At 42.8% G+C, this 19,083-nt stretch overlaps 1 protein-coding gene across 1 annotated transcript in view; it reads left to right on the top strand.

Moving 5' to 3' along the window:
- The window catches only part of LOC126198850 (carboxylesterase 4A-like), a 118,806-nt gene that overhangs the window by 14,221 nt on the left and 85,502 nt on the right, over positions 1-19,083 (top strand). Inside the window, exon 2 of the mRNA XM_049935436.1 lies at positions 10,227-10,361. Coding sequence (XP_049791393.1) covers positions 10,227-10,361 — 135 coding nt within the window. The remainder of the gene's footprint in view (positions 1-10,226; positions 10,362-19,083) is intronic.

Here is a 19,083-nt window from a genome sequence, read left to right as displayed (position 1 = left end):
TGGTGGTACAAAATACAATGCGTGGTTTTCAGGAGCAATAAAAAGGGTGGAAATGATGTTTATGTTGATCTCTATTCCAATTTTCTGTACAGGTTCCCCAACTCTCAGAACCGCGGTGATGCAAAACTTTTTTGATGTGTGTATTAATTTTTCGTTTGAATATTACTTAGCGGTAACAACTAATGCCAATTTTCAGGTTTTCGCATTAAACTTTTCATTTTATTTGGGTGGACGGTAAATGCGGGATCCTGTCTGGCAATGGCAGCAGCTACAGCAAAATGCAGTGCCGCAGTCTGGGCAGTGTCTCCGTGTGTTGTTCCGAGACAACCCACTTTCCGGCCGGCTGCTATAGCTGGACGAGTGCATTACTGGTCATCCTCCCAATCGCTGCCTATACTCTTGTAGGGTAGGCAATGTGGAACGCTTAACAGAGTCCAGAAACACCTGCCGTAATATTTTATTCCACTCCTGCACTGTAGTCTCACGACCTGTCCATCGCTGCCAAAAAGCTGTGAGTATTTATGCTGATGTCGATATCTAAATATTTGCAGAGCCTCGCGTACAGCTCTTGTATAACAGCCTGTATCGACCGCCCTGTTTTCCCCAACTCTGAAGATTCAGCACCGTTTACGTTGTGGGCTGTTAACCTATTCACTGAACTTTTTACAATATTTCTTATAAAATATTTGATATTGCATGTATGAGGTATACCGAACAATATCTAATGGGTACAGAGACATTTAGACTGCCCTTTTCATATAACAGAAAAACTGAAATGTCATATTACACGGCTACAGAAATGTAGGCTCGGAACTTGCGTGGTAGTTTGTAAATTTGTTGTTTGTTGAGTTCTGGTCAAAACTTTATTTGTTAAAGGTTAATGTTGCTTGTGCAGGTTCCCTCACAGTGACTAATCATATAGGCCTATAAAACTACTTTAATCACCACTCGTCCTACCGTACCAATAGAAAAAATGAAGGTTTATTCAGTTTGTGTGTCTATGTTTACGATAATGAGGTATAAATACATCACAATGAATATTATTCTCCCCTTTGCCATTTGCGAAAATATCTCAGGAATAGAAAACATTTGAGACAAACTGCTTCAGTGCAGTTTATGACTGGGGTAGAAAACGCAACTGTGTACGGTTCGTTTTACGTTTGTAACTACTTTTATTGACATGTACTTACAATACACAATTGAGTACCCGGCTCGGGCCCCTGTTGTCTTCCCGGCCCATCTTTTTCTTCGTTCAGGGCCACTTGGAAATCTAAATACGCAAAAACCATTTTTTCAGTGGTTAGTGCAGTTCGCAGCTGAGCAGGCACCAATATTTACGACGAATTTTTCAATACATTTAAATAGAAATCCCCACACGCTTCGTGAGTCAGACGTGAACAAATATGTTGTGTCACCGCCAGACACTACACTTGCTAGGTGGTAGCCCTTAAATCGGCCGCGGTCCGTTAGTATACGTCGGACCCGCGTGTAGCCACTATCAGTGATTGCAGACCGAGCGCCGCCACACGGCAGGTCTAGTCTAGAGAACTCCCTAGCACTCGCCCCAGTTGTACAACCGACTTTGCTAGCGATGGTTCACTGTTTACATACGCTCTCATCAGAAACGACAGTTTAGCATAGCCTTCAGCTACGTCATTTGCTACGACCTAGCAAGGCGCCATATTCAGTTACTACATGTAATATCTTCAAGAACGTATTCTGAACAGATAATATTGTGACTCATGTACCGTCAAGAGCGACGTTAATCATTAATGGATTAAAGTTAAGTATCAAACTAATTTCGTCCGCTTTCTGAATTCTCATTCCTTGTCATGTTGCAGACCTCACGTCAGTATAGTTCTTCGCTCCACACGCTAGCCTGCGTGAGCTAAAACGCGTGCATTTCGGCCTCCATTCGTAACACGGTTTTGGCTCTTCTGCTAACACAAAAAAATAAATCCTGTACTTTGGGGTAAACATGGAGGATAGTTCAGGTCAGGTTGTAGGAGTCTTTGTCTCATGCGTGACTCCACTCCAGTAGCTGAGTGGTCATGCGAGGGGCCCGGCTTCGATTCCCAGCTGTGTCGGAGATTTTCTCCACTCAGGGGCTGTCTGTTGTGTTGTTCCCATCATCTCATGATCATCATCGGCACGCAAGCCACCGAAGTGGCTTTAAATAAATAGACTTACACCAGGCGGCAGAACTCCCGGAGAGGGGACTCCCAGCACAAATATGCCATTCGCACATTTCTTTTCACGCATGGCGCATACTTTGGAGCGAACTGATCACTTCCAAGATACAAGCTGTCTCCTCAGATGACATGAGGACTTTGGGATGCATATGTCAGCAGCATGGTGTTCCACCTGTTCTTTGTCGATGTTTCGCTGTTCAGAAACAGCAAACACAGGGTCCACTTTCCTCTCCTGATCACACATGTTGATGGCTTCGTGTGGGGTCTGCTCCATGTGGTGGATGGGAGTGGGGAGTGGTCACTGTAATGAAATTCACCCGTAATTTTCTACGGAATAGAATCAGCAACGGCTGGAGAACTGAAAGAGATGTTTATGGCTCAGGATAACACAGTAGAAGTTTTGAAATGTGTATGGTTGTTTTTATTGAGGATACTAGCTCCTGAGATGTCTTGAGGCTCTGTACAACTCGACCACTGTGGCAAGTATAGAGGATAAGCCTCATAAAAAAACTGAAGCCTTCTATTAGGAGAGTTGGTCGCGGAATTATTCTATCGTTGAGACCCTCTTGTTTTATTGCTTGTTGTGGTGGTAAGCGCAAAGAGCGCCCGGCGATCCTTTGTCCCATATTAATTTCAGCAGCAGCAGGTCAGTAACCAGGGGTATTAGCCACACAGCTACCCCTGCACTGGACCTGTCTCTAGTAAAATCATTCTTTCAGTGAAGAGTATATTAGTTTTTTTAGAAAACAAGCACAAAAGATTTCCTTGTACGGAAAGTTTCATTTCCTCCATATGTCTGGACACATTGATGTTTCACTGTAGTAAAGCAGGTTTTCCTCGTTCTTTCCTCCTGTCAATCCAACGCGGCGGAAAGTTTGCTGTAGTGAGAAGTTTATTTGTTAGGATTTACAGGTTCTCTCCGTCAGATGTCGAAAATATAAGCATGGTCGTCAGTTAGATCCATCACGTCGCATTATTTAATTGTTTGGTATCTGAACTTTTTTTCGTCCTCTTGTTGGATTTTGGGGACGATTCTAAAAAACATTCGTCCGGTTCTCTTTGCTGCCTTTTATGAAGGTGTATTATTATTTCACACTACATATTCTGCTGCCACCAATATTTGTCGTACAAATACTTGTTGCTTTAACCAGTGACGCAGACTTGCAGCTAGATTTACAGGTGCTGCCGGTTACGTTCTGTTGACCTGCCAGTGACCTACAAGTCTTTGGAACACAATGATTCAACTCTGAGGCGAATTACTTCAAAAAGGTAGGTAGCTATGCAGCCTTAAATGATGTCTACATCTCTGCCGTATGAAAATTAATGAAGCACCCGGAAAGGGAGGAGGAAACAAAATGAAATTTAATGGGTTGAGGGGATATGAAATGTTATTTCAGTGGTTACAAAATCGAGTCAATTTAGAGAGAACTTGACAGTATGAGACCACTTGCCACTGTGACGTTGCACTCCTAATGATCTGGATGTATGCATCTCATTCGTTTGGGAAGGGTGTCGTAAAACCGTTGCATTCTTTCCTGATCAAGCTGGCCTACAACAGTTGTTACTAGTGCTTGATATCCTGGATACGGAGGTAACGTCCGAGCTGATCCTACAATTAACGTTCTATCTGGGAAAGATATGGGGATCTTGCTGGCCACAACAGTATCTCAACATCACGCAGACAATTTGTAGACTGACATGCTATGTATGGAGCAGCACCACAGCACTGTCGGACGAGAGGCAGTATGTAAGGACGCAGGACGTCTCTGACGTACCATTGGGCCGTCAGAATTCCTTCAGTCACCACCTGAAGTCATAGCCGATGGCGGCTATAACCACTCTTTTAATTGAGAACAATATTATCAGGCTCATTCTCATATATGGGAGAGGTGAACGACGATATCGGAAATAATTAATAGCATCGAAAAAGTTTTAATTAAAATTATCGATATATAATCTCTCATCAGAATAACGCCCGCAGTAAAGTAGCGCTTCAGAGCAATCATAGAGGGTTTAACGCGGCTATTTTTGTTTCTAAATTCTGCTATATAAACCATGCGCGGGTACTTTTAGTTCTCTTGTCTTTTTTTCTGCGCTCTGAATAAGTCTACGTAGATGCGGCGTGCGATGTAGCTGGCTTTTCCGTGTAGTATGGTATGGAAGCGATCAGGGCACTTTTGTTAAACCGTAAGAAAACTGACTATAGTTAATTTATACAGGACAGACTTTTGCCGTAAGGTCGCGGACTAGGGATATCTGAGGAATCGTGCGCGCGAGATAAAATAGCGCTCAGTATTAAATTCTATTCCATGCCCAATAACCGATAATAGGATCTGTAGACTATACCATAGAGTAAATATCTCTGGAGTGAGCATTGCGTTTTGTGCATGTTGTCACGTGTTTTCGGGACTTCGCTGTGCATGTGTGCTTTCCGCAGAGTTTAAAGTTTATAATATCAAGAGTTTTTGTTGTGTTTTCACCGTTTGTTGATAGTGTAATAGCGATGGTGAATTACTGTTGTTGCTACGGATGCAAAGAAAAATATGTGAAAGGAGGGATAGTAACTTTTCATGGGTACTATCGCTTTATAATTAAGGCTTGATTCTGTAGATCTATTTTTCTACGATTTTATGACTATATAATAGATATTACGTCTCATACAAAAGCTTACAAACAATCGCTTCCTCTCGTAAATTTCCTAGTGGACAGGAAAGGGAATGGTTAGCTGTTTCAGCAAATACTATCCTCCATGCATTTATCAGTGACTTGTAGATTATGTATATAGATTTGAAAGACGGGAGACAGATAGATTCAATAGAGTGGGAGTCTATAATTGTCTTCGTACAATATGTGTGTCCAAACCTTTCTGTTTGCTATAAAGTTACAGTAGACCATGTTAAGTGTGTCTAGGACATGGAGAATGATTATGTGTGATTTATATTTTAGTTTCCCGAAGGATGAACAACGAGTAAAGATGTGGCTCCAGAAAATGAGGAGGAGTAATTTTGTCCCCACAAAATATTCCGAAGTATGTTCAAAACACTTTGAAGAGGAATGTTTAGACAGAGAAAAATTTGGACGTGTGTGGCTGAGAAAATGAGGAGGAGTAATTTTGTCCCCACAAAATATTCCGAAGTATGTTCAAAACACTTTGAAGAGGAATGTTTAGGCAGAGAAAAATTTGGACGTGTGTGGCTGACGGTAGATGCTATACCAACTATTTTTAATTTTCCACAGCACCTACTACTAATTTCTGCATTCAGCTTAAATACATTTTCTGCACAAATCAAATAAAAAACACAATAGTGTAGCTAATCAAAGTACACATTCATCTTCTTTGGTGTATTTTGCCTTCAATTTATTTTCTTCACCATTTGATTAAGAAGCGTAAAATATTAGTAAACATATCCCCGAACTCTTTCATTTGTGTCACTTTCCACTTCCCTTAATGGTGTTATATGGGCTGACTGTTACATGACTAACTGTATTTGCTTTACATTACATTTATTCTCCGATCGCCTTTTTTTCCCCTTCTTACTCAGTCTACTATTTATTTAATAAACCGGGAGCAAGTACGTAAAATGCGTTAAATAAACACTTCAAAGTGTCACCAGTAAGAAAAATTGTGCTTTAGGTCGCAAAAACGAGAATATAAATACGCAGAAATAGCAGAAAAAAAGGACGAATTAGCAGGGATATAATCGCTAATGTGTGGCAATGTGAGAACAATTGATAAAAAGGTAAAGCCACATGTACTGTGTTGTGAAACTTCCAAGGCAATGTATGATAAACTTAAAGCAATTTATAAAAGAGATGCGTCTCAAAGAACTCAGCAGCTGCTTAAAGAATTTTATAGTTTCAAGTACGATAAAACCAGATACATAGCTAGTAATATAAGTGCACTACAGAATATAGTATTTGAACTGAAGCGTCTCCAGTCAGAAAAGATGACAGATATTATGATCATACCCAAGATATTGTCTATTTTGCCAGAAGAGTACACTTTTCTCCAGCATGGGATTCGTCACACAGTGGTGAGAAGACTATGGAAAATCTAACTGCAAGGCTTACAAGAGAAGAGGAACGACTGAAAAACAATAATCAAGAAGAGAGTATTGCCTTTGATATTGGGTTTAACAAAAATAAAAGAAAAGTTATAATTTGTAAAAATTGTGGTTGTCGTGGACATTTTGCAAGAGAATGCAGGAAGCCTAAGAAGAAAGAACATTGCTCCATATGCAAGAGGAATAATCACAAAGAAGAAGAGTGTTACTTTAAAAATAAAAATAAAATTCAAGAACCAAAACTGAGATCTTGAAAGCTCTGTCCTCATTGCAAAAAAACTAACAACAAAGAAGAAGATTGTTATTTTAAGAACAAAGACAGCGAAAGAATATCATTTTGCACTTTTTAAGACGTAGAAGAAGATCTAGTCCCTCAAGAAAACAAGAAACAAGACATTGATGACGAAAAGAAGATAGAAGACACTGCACATATTGCATATGAATGTAACAAAGGAAAGATTTCACAAGAAGCCAATGAGAAAGAAGATATGGTCATGGTTGTTGATAGCGCATGTACAGGACATTTGTGTAATGAAGTGGACAAGTTAACAAATGTGAGACATTATGATGGTATTGTAAAAGTTGCCAGACAAGGTGGATCAATGAATAGTTTCAAAAGGAAACTTTGTAGGAGATAACTGTGTTCTAAAAGATGTTATGTATGTTCCTGAACTGAGTAGAAATCTGATAACTGTAAATGCAATCACTGAAAGCCACCGATGGCACAGAGGATAGTGCGACTGCAGGGACTATCTCGCGCACGCCTCCCGCGAGACCCACATTGTCACCTTATATGTCCACACACTACACTCCTAGTGTCCCTACCCGTCAGCAGCTGAAGGTATTAATATACAATCCTGGTTTCGTTCTAGATGGCTCCAGGTCATCAATGGTGTGTGTTTTTTCGGACATATCCAAGGGAACAGACACCATATCCATGTAAGCATAAAATCATACTAAGTTCATAAATGTTGCACTAGTCGCGCGTTGTCTACTGGTTTTTCTAAAAAAGGAAACAGAGTATTATCCTCAGTAAGGGTATGTTTTTATTATTAAAAGTCCCTGAAACAGAAAATGCTATGAACATCAAAGAGAAACAACAAAAAGACGATCCAACCTTAACTTGTGAAGTCAATGGACTGGACCTGAAGGCACTGTTAAGTCTTAATCACATTTTTCTTTATAATTGAATATTTCGTGGGAACTGTCTTGCTGTTTTATCAAAATTAACGTTAGTTCGTACATAGCTAGCTAAATATGCAGGGTGTTCAGCAGCCCCTACCGATGGGTTTTATGCAACCTGCGATGTCTTGAAATACCAAGCGCGAGATCCACGTATTCTCTCGCTCGCTACACAGAAACTATTACTCCTACATAAAAAATGAACGGGACTTTTTGTACGAAATTTAATGTAGTTGAATTTTGTACTGGGATATGTTTTCGACAGAGGCCACAGTTTTCGAATTATTCGAGAAAAATGTACAAAAGTAACCTTCAAATGCATCTCTCTCTAATGACTCGAAAACCGTGGCCTCCAGCGAAAACGTGTCGCAGTACAAAATTTAACTACATTGAATTTCCTACAAAAAGGTCCTGTTTATTTTTTCTTTAGAAGAAATAGTTTGCACGTAGCGAGCGAGAGAATAGAATATCTCACATATAGCTTCTGAAGGCACTGTATATTGCATAAAACCATTTTTTAGGCTCAGCTGCATCACCTTGTATATTACCACTCAACTCAGTTCACACACGAACCATATTTTTATTTATGTATCTTTGCAGCGTTGTTCCACACACCAAGCCGCTGTTTGCAAAACAGCTGTTCACTTGCCAGTCTGACGTTGTTGTTGTTGTTGTGGTCTTCAGTCCTGAGACTGGTTGGATGCAGCTCTCCATGCTACTCTATCCTGTGCAAGCTTCTTCTCATCAGCCTACATCCTTCTGAATCTGCTTAGTGTATTCATCTCTTGGTCTCCCTCTACGATTTTTACCCTCCACGCTGCCCTCCAATACTAAATTGGTTATCCCTTGATGACTCAGAACATGTCCTACCAACCGATCCCTTCTTCTAGTCAAGTTGTGCCACAAACTCCTCTTCTTCCCAATCCTATTCAGTACCTCCTCATTAGTTATGTGATCTACCCATCTAATCTTCAGCATTCTTCTGTAGCACCACATTTCGAAAGCTTCTATTCTCTTCTTGTCTAAACTATTTATCGTCCATGTTTCACTTCCATACAAGGCCACACTCCATACAAATGCTTTCAGAAACGACTTCCTGACACTTAAATTTATACTCGATGTTAACAAATTTCTCTTCTTCAGAAACACTTTCCTTGCCATTGCCAGTCTACATTTTATATCCTCTCTACTTCGACCATCATCAGTTATTTTGCTCCCAAAATAGGAAAACTCCTTTACTACTTTAAGTGTCTCATTTCCTAATCTAATTCCCTCAGCATCACCTGATTTAAATCGACTACATTCCATTATCCTCGTTTTGCTTTTGTTGACGTTCATCTTATATCCTCCTTTCAAGACACTGTCCATTCGGTTCAACTGCTCTTCCAAGTCCTTTGCTGTCTCCGACAGAATTACAATGTCATCAGCGAACCTTAAAGTTTTCATTTTTTCTCCATGAATTTTAATACCTACTCCGAATTTTTCTTTTGTTTCCTTTACTGCTTGCTCAATATACAGATTGAACAGCGTCGGGGATAGGCTACAACCCTGTCTCACTCCCTTCCCAACCACTGCTTCCCTTTCATGTCCCTCGACCCTTATAACTGCCACCTGCTTTCTGGACAAATTGTAAATAGCTTGTCGCTCTCTGTATTTTACCCCTGCCACCTTCAGAATTTGAAAGAGAGTATTCCAATTAACGTTGTCAAAAGCTTTCTCTAAGTCTACAAATGCTAGAAACGTAGGTTTGCCTTTTCTTAATCTAGCTTCTAAAATGTAGAGTCAGTATTTCCTCACGTGTTCCAACATTTCTACGGAATCCAAACTGATCTTCCCTGAGGTCGGATTCTACCAGTTTTTCCATTCGTCTGTAAAGAATTCGCGTTAGTATTTTGCAGCCGTGACTTATTAAACTGATAGTTCGGTAATTTTCACATATGTCAACACCTGCTTTCTTTGGGATTGGAATTATTATATTCTTCTTGAAGTCTGAGGGAATTTCGCCTGTCTCATACATTTTGCTCACCAGATGGTAGAGTTTTGTCAGGACTGGCTCTCCCAAGGCCGTCAGTAGTTCCAATGGAATGTTGTCTACTCCAGGGGCCTTGTTTCGAGTTAGGTCTTTCAGTGCTCTATCAAACTCTTCGCGCAATATCATATCTCCCATTTCATCTTCACCTACATTCTCTTCCATTTCTATAACATTGTCCTCAAGTACATCGCCCTTGTATAGACCATCTAGATACTCCTTCGACCTTTCTGCTTTCCCTTCTTTGCTTAGAACTGGGTTTCCATCTGAGCTTTTGATATTCATACAAGTGGTTCTCTTTTCTCCAAAGGTCTCTTTAATTTTCCTGTAGGCAGTATCTATTTTACCCCTAGTGAGATAAGCCTCTACATCCTTACATTTGTCCTCTAGCCATGCCTGCTTAGCCATTTTGTACTTCCTGTCGATCTCATTTTTGAGACGTTTGTAGGGCTATGCTAACATCTAGCGTACGGAACACAAACTGTTTGGAATTGGACCTACAGGCTGTTGAGCTGCAAAATCGGCCAGCACGCCTATGTCCCGCCAGTAAAAACAGGAGTAAACCTCGTTCTGCTCACGTGTTGATTTGATACTTTTGAAACTGACAGTTATTCTGTGTAGCACTGCTGTACAGCTATGCTAGGCGCTGTGAACCTCACAGTACTGGAAGGCCGTACGTCCCCCTGAGCAGTGTGTGCTTGGTGGAGGGTTGTGGCCTAGATGCGTGTGAGTGACGGACGTGTGGTGTGATGTGTCCAGGCCCAGGACGTGCTCGTGACGGTGCAGCAGGGCACGCTCCGGGGCGCCGTGGTCACCAGCGTGCTGGGCACGCCCTACATCAGCTTCAAGGGAGTGCCCTACGCCCAGCCGCCGGTGGGAAATCTCCGTTTTCAGGTGGGTTCTGTGTAACAACTTGAACTGAATCATAAGTGTAAGGTTCCTGAATTTTTAAGGCGTTTTCTATTTGTGATTTAGACTGAACTCTGAATATTTGCTTGTTATCGCGACAGTATGAAAGTACGAGAGCGTGCTGAAAAGTAATGTCTCCGATTTTTTTTCCTGTTTTTAGTATAGTTCGAGGTATTTCTTGTCATGGATGTTACTCGGCAGACTTTACACTTCACTGAAGCAAGCTACAACCCACTGCCTCTAGAAGTCTACTAATTGTAGCGTGTAACGTGGTGGCGTGTAACGTAACAATCTGTAAGCAACAGTTTGCTGTAATCGAGTTTCTAACCGCAGAAAACGTTCGATCCATTGTAATACACTACTGGCCATTATAATTGCTACACCAAGAAGAAATGCAGATGATAAACGGATATTCATTGGACAAATATATTATACTACAACTGACACGTGATTACATTTTCACGCAATTTGGATGCATAGATCATGAGAAATCAGTACCCAGAACAACCACCTCTGGCCGTAATAACGGCCTTGATACGCCTGGGCATTGAGTCAAACAGAGCTTGGATGGCGTGTACAGCTACAGTTGCCCATGCAGCTTCAACACGATACCACACTTCTTCAAGAGTAGTGACTGGCGTATTGTGACGAGTCAGTTGCTCAGCCACCATTGATCAGACGTTTTCAATTGGTGAGTGATCTGAAGAATGTGCTGACCAAGGCAGCAGTCTAACATTTTCTGTATCCAGAAAGGCCCGTACAGGACCTGCAACATGCGGTCGTGCATTATCCTGCAGAAATGTAGGGTTTCACAGGGACCGAATGAAGGGTAGAGCTACGGGTCGTAACACATTTGAAATGTAACGTCCACTGTTCAAAGTGCCGTCAATGCGAACAAGAGGTGACCGAGACGTGTAACCAATGGCACCCCATACCATCACGCCCGGTGATACGCCAGTATGGCGATGACGAATACACGCTTCCAATGTGCGTTCACAGCGATGTCGCCAAACACGGATGCGACCATCATGATGCTGTAAACAGAACCTGGATTCATCCGAAAAAATGACGTCTTGCCATTCGTGCACCCAGGTTCGTCGTTGAGTACACCATCGCAGGAGCTCCTGTCTGTGATGCAGCGTCAAGGGTAACCACAGTCGTGGTCTCCGAGCTGGTAGTCCATGCTGCTGCAAACGTCGTCGAACTGTTCGTGCAGATGGTTGTTGTCTTGCAAACGTCCCCATCTGTTGACTCAGGGTTGGAGACGTGGCTGCACGATCCGTTACAGCCATGCGGATAAGATGCCTGTCATTTCGACTGTTAGTGATACGAGGCCGCTGGGCGTTCCTTATTACCCTCCTGAACCCACCGATTCCATATTCTGCTAACAGTCATTGGATCTCGACCAACGCGAGCAGCAATGTCGCAATACGATAAGCCGCAATCGCGACAGGCTACAATCCGACCTTTATCAAAGTGCGAAACGTGATGGTACGCATTTCTCCTCCTTACACGAGGCATCACAACAACGTTTCACCAGGCAACGTCGGTCAACTGCTGTTTGTGTATGAGAAATCGGTTGGAAACTTTCCTCATGTCGGCACATTGTAGGTGTCGCCACCGGCGCCAACCTTGTGTGAATACCCCGAAAAGCTAATCATTTGCATGTCACAGCATCTTTTCCTGTCGGTTAAATTTCGCGCCTGTAGCACGTCATCTTCGTGGTGTAGCACTTTTAATGGTCAGTAGTGTACATAGAAGAACGAAAGCTGTGTACGGTGATAACTCATCGGCCTCAGTAATGTTCGACATTGAGCTGGTAATGAAAGAAATGGTGGTTCTAACCTCAACGTGTGTGTCACAGATCGGAGCGGACGACTGCATACGGCAACCACGAGATTCAGTGGAATCGGACTGATGAAATCATCAGAGAAAATCATCGGATAAAACAGACACAGCTCCCAGGAAAGGGTGCCATATCACTATAGCTCGTACAGGCCATCACTGTAGAACTGCGATAGAGGAAACAGTGTGCACGATGGGTGCCTCGACTGCTCACTCCTGACATCAAGTAGGCGAGACTGCATATCCACCAACTATTTCTTTTGCGTTTAGACGATGAGGGCGACGGGTTCCTTAACAACACTGTGACATGTGATAAAAGCTGGGTTCACCATTTTGACCCCGGATACAAGAGACCGTCAATGGATTTTCTCCGCAAAGTATGACTGACACCAACAAAAGTTCAAGATCGTGCCATCAGCAAGCAAGGTCACGCTAACAATGATCTGGGATCTTAAAGGTGTGGTGCACGTGAAATTCATGCCTACAGGTACCACTCTACAAAATACTGCGAGACCCTCAGAAATATGAAAGCATGAATTCGACGAGTTCGTCCACTCATGGACAGAAACTTAGTGCTGCACCACTCATTTGTGCTGCGACTGAAGAGAATCGATCAACGTGACAGAAGTGCAATCCTTCCGCAAATTGCTACAAATTTCAATGCCGGGCCATAAAAAGTGTCAGCGTGCGAACCATTCAACGAAACGTCATCGATATGGGCTTTCAGAACCGAAGGCCCGCTCGTGTACCCTTTATCACTGCAAAGCTTTACGGTTCGCCTGGGCTTGTCAACACCGACATTGGACTGTTGATGGCTGGAAACATGTTTCCTTGTCGGACGAGTCCGTTTCGAATTGTATCGAGCGGATGGACGTGTACGGGTATGGAGACACCCACATGAATCCATGGACACAGTATATCAGCAGGGGACTGTTCAAGCTGGTGGAGGCTCTGTAATACTGTGAGGAGTGTGCAGTTTGAGTGATATGAGACCCCTGATACGTCTAGATACGTCTCCGACAGGTGATACGTAAACATCCTGTCTGATGACCTGCATCCATTCATGTCCATTGTGCATTCCGACGGACTTTGACAACTTCAGCAGGACAATGCAACACCCCGCACGCCCAGAATCGCGACAGAGTGGCTCCAGGAACACTATACTGGGTTTAAACACTTCCACTGGCACCAAACTCCCCAGACATGACCATATTGAGCATAGCTGGGATGCCATGCGACGTGCTGTTCAGAAGAGATCTCCACCCGTCGTACTCTTACGGATTTATGGACAGCCCTGCTGCATTCATGGTGTCAGTTTGTCAGAGTTCACCTGAGACATGAAGGAGGCCCTGGCGGCGTCTATCAAGTGAACTGAGGGCAACTGGCTGCAAATAGTGGCACATGTGGACACGAATGACGCCTGCTTCTTGGGATCTGAGGTGATCCTCAGTGCTTTTGAGTGGATGGCTGATTTGGTAAAGGCACGCAGGATCAATTGCAGTCCTGTGATGTGGTGCACAGCGGAGGTTCTAAACCACAGGCTCAGACGATTCTGCAGTGGTATCAGATACGAATTTCTCGACATCTGCTATTGGATGGAGAATTGTAGGGCTCCTCTTAATAGGTCAGATGTCCAGTACCAGCACTAAGAGCTGCTAGCACTACACGCAGGAAGTCATTACTAGGGTAGCAGAGTACATATGGAGTGCACATGGTTTTTTTTTAGGTTAGAGAAGCCTCGATTTGGATCAGAGGCGAACTGGCTACTAAAACCAAAGATACGCCAGGAAAATGTTCCCAGAGAATGCTCGTCTTCGCAGATCGGATATAGAAGACGTTAATATGATATTAATAAACTGCAGGAGCATCCAAGGAAAGTTCCCAGAACTAGTATCGCTTATTGAAGGATATGATGTCCAGATAGTATTAGGAACAGAATGCTGGTTGAAACTGGAAGTGAATAGCAGGGAAATCCTAAGTTCAGATTAAAATATTTATCTAAATGGTAGGTAAGTCACTAATAGTGGCGGCGTATTTATTGCATTAAAGAAATAAATAATACCTAGAGAGGGTCTCACTGGTTCCGAATGTGAGTCAGTTTGGGTTACGTTGAGCATCAAGGGTGGGTTAAAAATGGTAATTGAATGTTATACTAGACCTCCTGGCTCAACAGCTGTAGTGGTAAGGCGCTTCATAGAGAACTTGTGTAATATCGTTAATAATTTTCCTGATCATGCTCTTGTAATTGGGGGTGACATCAATTTGCCAGGAGTAGGCTGTGAGAGTCATATCATCAAAACTGGTGCCAGAGACAAGGATTTGTGTGAAATTATTACGAATGTGGTGTTCGAAAATTACTTCGAGCAGACAGTTAGAAAACCAACTCGTTAAGGTAACGTCTTAGACCTGCCAGCAACAAACAGACTTGAACTTACCGAATCAGCCAACGTCGACGAAGGTATCAGTGATCATAAGGCTGTGATAGCAACTATGATTACGGGTGTTACAAGACATATGAAGAAAGACAGGAAAATATTTTTGCTTAGCAAGAGTGACAGGATACAAATTGCAGAGAATTTGACAAGTCGGCATCAAATATTCATTGCTGGGGACGAAGATGTGGATTAAGAATTGAAAAAAAATCGAAGTGTCGTTCAATATGCCTTAGACTAGTATGTTCCGAGCAACGTCTTAAGAGATGGGAGACCCACCTTGGCTCAATAGCTGTGTTAGTAAAATGCTGCATGAACAAAGAGAGCCTCATCACAGATTCAAGAGAAGTCAGAACCTATCTGACAAACAAAAGCTGAACGAAGTGAAAACGAGCACATGGAGAGCAATGAGACTTTGAAAGTAAAATTTTGTCAGTCAATTGCTTAGAAACCCTAAGAGGTTATTGTCTTGCGTAAAATCAGTAAGTGATTCGAAATCCTCAAATCATTCACTCAGTGACCAGACTGGCACCGAAACGAAAGCTAACAGAGAAAGGCCGAAATACTGAATTCGGTCCTCAGAAATTATTTCACAGCGGAAGATGGTAGTATGGTACATAATTTTAATCATCGTACGAACGCCGAAATGGCAGATATTGAAAGAAGCGATAGCTGTATAGAAAAGCGACTAGAATACATTAATAGTGGTAAGGCCAGATGTGACACCTACAGGATGCTAGAAAGTTTATGCTTAAGAATTTGCTCCCCTTCTAGCTGAGGTTTATCGTAGATCGCTGGAGCAACGAAGGGTACCTAGCGACTGGGAGAAAGCGCAGGTCATTCCCGTTGTCAAACAAGGCTGTAGGACAAATGCACGTAATTATAAGCTTATGCTGTTGACGTCAATGTGTTGTAGAATTATGAAGCATATTTTATGCTTAAGATTTATGAAATTTTTGGGGAACGGAAATCCGCATAAAAATCAACATATATTCCGAAAACAGAGATGTTTCGAAACCCAGCAAAAAAATGTTCAAATGTGTGTGAAATCTTATGGGACTTAACTGCTAAGGTCATCAGCCCCTAAGCTTACACACTACTTAACCTAAATTATCCTAAGGACAAACACACACACCCATGCCCGAGGGAGGACTCGAATCTCGGCCGGGACTATCCGCACAGTCCAAGACTGCAGCACCCTAGACCGCTCGGCTAATCCCGCGCGGCGAAACCCAGCACGTTCCATTCCTCCACGAGATGTGCAGTGCCGCAGACAAAGGCGCTCAGGTTGTTGCCGTGTTCCTTGACTTTAGGGAGGCATTTGACACCGTCCTGCACAGCCGTTTAGCGACAAAAATCCGAGCTTATCGAGTATCAGACCAGATTTGGTACTGGAAGATTTCCTTACGGATAGAACTCAACACGTCGCACTTAATGCAACAAAGTCGACAGATGTAAAGGCATTTTCTGGGGTACCACAAGGAAATGTGATAGGACCCTTACTGTTTACGACGTATATAAATGAACTAGCAGAAAGCGTCAGAAGTTCTTTAAGCCTACTTGCAGATGATAGGGCGTCTATCAAAAAGTAGCAACGCCAGAAGACAGTTTCGATTTGCAGAATAACCTGCAGAGGATTGATGAATGGTACAGGCTGCGGCAGTAGACACAGAACGTTCATAAATGTGACATATTGCGCATACATAGGAAAAGAAATCCACTACTGCAAACTACACTATTGATGGCAAATTGCTGGAAACAGTCTAGGAATAATTACCCAGTAAATATGCCGACTGGTTGTATCTAACAGTCGGCAGATGATAGTTGAAGGTATCGCTTTAGCAAGCAGAATCTACTAATACCAGTATTGCTGGCCCCTGTTTTTATCACAACCGAGGTGGAATCTTCCTATACGTCGGTCAGGGGCATGAAGAGGGTGTAAATCACCGAAACTGGAAGCCAAATAAAATAAGTTTGGAAACTGGACGGCTGAAAGGTGTTTAAGTGGAGGTTTACTGTCTTTCGGTTAAAAAAAATCGATTTTTCTTAAATTGCATTTTTGGATCCATAAGAGTATTTGGAATCCACCCCTGATACGGTTTTTCCGAATACGGAACGAAAATGTTTGTTGTGCGCGGTTGAACAAACAAATGCACCGGCCTGAAATTGGCCTTTTTCACGTACCATTTTTTTTCTTTCGGAGGACGAGTTATTGTTCCGGTGCTTGGGAGGAAACACACAAAATTCAAATGAAAGTTGGAACGCATGTGTTTGGAAGTTAGCCCCCAAGCATTTGCATTCTGCTGCGAAGACTGTGGAGATTGCGACTTTCAACGAAGGATATTCAGCAATTCTGAAGACCATGACAACGATGGTCGTCACCCTGGGACTCTATTCGACGCAGTTCGTCAAGCATTCGGACGCCCACCGGATTCAAGCTGCTGAAAACTGCTTGTCACCGGCCGTACGGGCGGCTCTGGAGCAGCGCAGGATGGTCCAGATCGAGCAGAGCGCCCTCTGAGGAAGAGAAAGGGCTAGTTTATGGACCCGGAATAACAGACGGAACGTAAGTTGCATAATATTGCATTTATATGTAGCCAAAACTTCAAACCCGTTTTTCTCTAAATGACATTTTTTTATCGCGCGGTGTGGTAACTTCAAATCTGCTGAACCGATTGGCATGATTCTTTGTTTCCGACGAAGCTAACTAAATTGTCTAGGGGTTGTACCACTTTTATTCCGATCCATCAACTATAAATATTTTTACTTGGCCGACGAAGTCGAAAAATCGACGAAAAAAACCCTATTTTTTCAAATGGCTGCCATTTTGTTTCCTATGGTCCAAACAACGTAAGCGAGGTACAGCTCAAATGGTTCAAATGGCTCTGAGCACTATGGGACTTAACATCTATGGTCATCAGTCCCCTAGAACTTAGAACTACTTAAACCTAACTAACCTAAGGACAGCACACAACACCCAGCCATCACGAGGCAGAGAAAATCCCTGACCCCGCCGGGAATCGAACCCGGGAACCCGGGCGTGGGAAGCGAGAACGCTACCGCACGACCACGAGATGCGGACAGGTACAGCTCCTAAAGAATCTTATATACAGGGTGGCGCACGAAATGTGTTACCATTTTGTTTTTGAATATAAACTTTATTGTCAATACAATCTGAAAGGAACATATAGTACAATAAAGAGCCGTCCATGGAGATTTGTTCTAACTCAGCACATGCTCAATATGTCCACCATTTCGTTGCTAACTTCCTTCAAACGAACACTGAAGTTAGTGATTACCCTACGGCATGTGTCTTCCGTAATTTCACTGCAATCTTGAAGAATAAGTCTTCTGAGCTCCATTAAATCACGTGGACGTTTCGGGGAAATTTTTTCCTTTAGGTACTCCCAAAGAAAAAAGTCTCATGGATTGATGTCTGGACTATTGGGGGGGGGGGAGGAGGGGGAGGCAATTTTGTCCGTCATTGAAGCGACCTGGAAACCTGAGTGAAATGATCCGCATGTCGAAATGCTCGTGTAAAAACTCCGACACAGTGTTTGCAGTATGTGGCCTTGCTCCATCTTGCATGACCCACTGCGTATAGAAGGGCAAGGCAGTAGCAAGAAGCTGTGGAATGAAGCTATTGCGAAGCATGCTCAAATAACGATGTTCACAGATTCTTCAAAGAAAATGGGTCCAATAAGTCCGTGACTGGAAATTGCTGCCCATGCTGTAATCCTCGGAGCATAATGTTGTCGTTCATGAAGAACTTGTGGGTTTTCAGTGGCCCAAAAGCGTACATTTTGTTTGTTAACCACACCGTCTAAATGAAAATGCGCCTCGTCTGAAAACCAAACGTTGTTGAGAGTTTATTCCCTATCCTCCGCCCACTGAGCAAACAGTAGTCTCTGCTGCTTGTGTTCTTCAGTGTGCTTCTGTGCACAGGTCATCTTGTATGGATGCATATGGAGGTCACTTTTAAGAATGCGTTGTACGAAGAGTCTGGATATTCCCAGTTGCACTGCTGCCTTTCTACACGATTTCCCGGGACTTCTCTGTACAGCAGCTCTTACCGCTTCAATATTATCCGGTGAACAAACAGGCTTAGGCAGAGGTCGCTTCGCTTCCAATACTGTTCCTTCCTGTACAAATTTACCGTACAACCTGTGGATGGTCTTCTTGCAAGGGACCCATCGTGTGTTGAACTGTTGTCGAAAACAACAAGGCTTTTCGTTTCATGAAAAAGTAACACAATTGCCGATCGTTGTTGTGTCGTCAGTCTTCCATTGTCAGCCATTGCTGCTTACTACTTTCCTAGCGGCAGTAACGTGAATTACACATTTCGTAACTCATTTGTTTTTCCAAGCTCTGCTGGTACTGCTGTAGACATCCCAGCGGGATATCTAATGTGCGTCGTAAATTGTGAAAGA

Source organism: Schistocerca nitens, chromosome 8 (assembly GCF_023898315.1).
Source record: "Schistocerca nitens isolate TAMUIC-IGC-003100 chromosome 8, iqSchNite1.1, whole genome shotgun sequence".
Classification (NCBI taxonomy): Eukaryota; Metazoa; Arthropoda; class Insecta; order Orthoptera; family Acrididae; genus Schistocerca; species Schistocerca nitens.
Note: the sequence above shows the minus strand (reverse complement) of the source record. Positions and strands in the feature narration are given on the sequence as shown.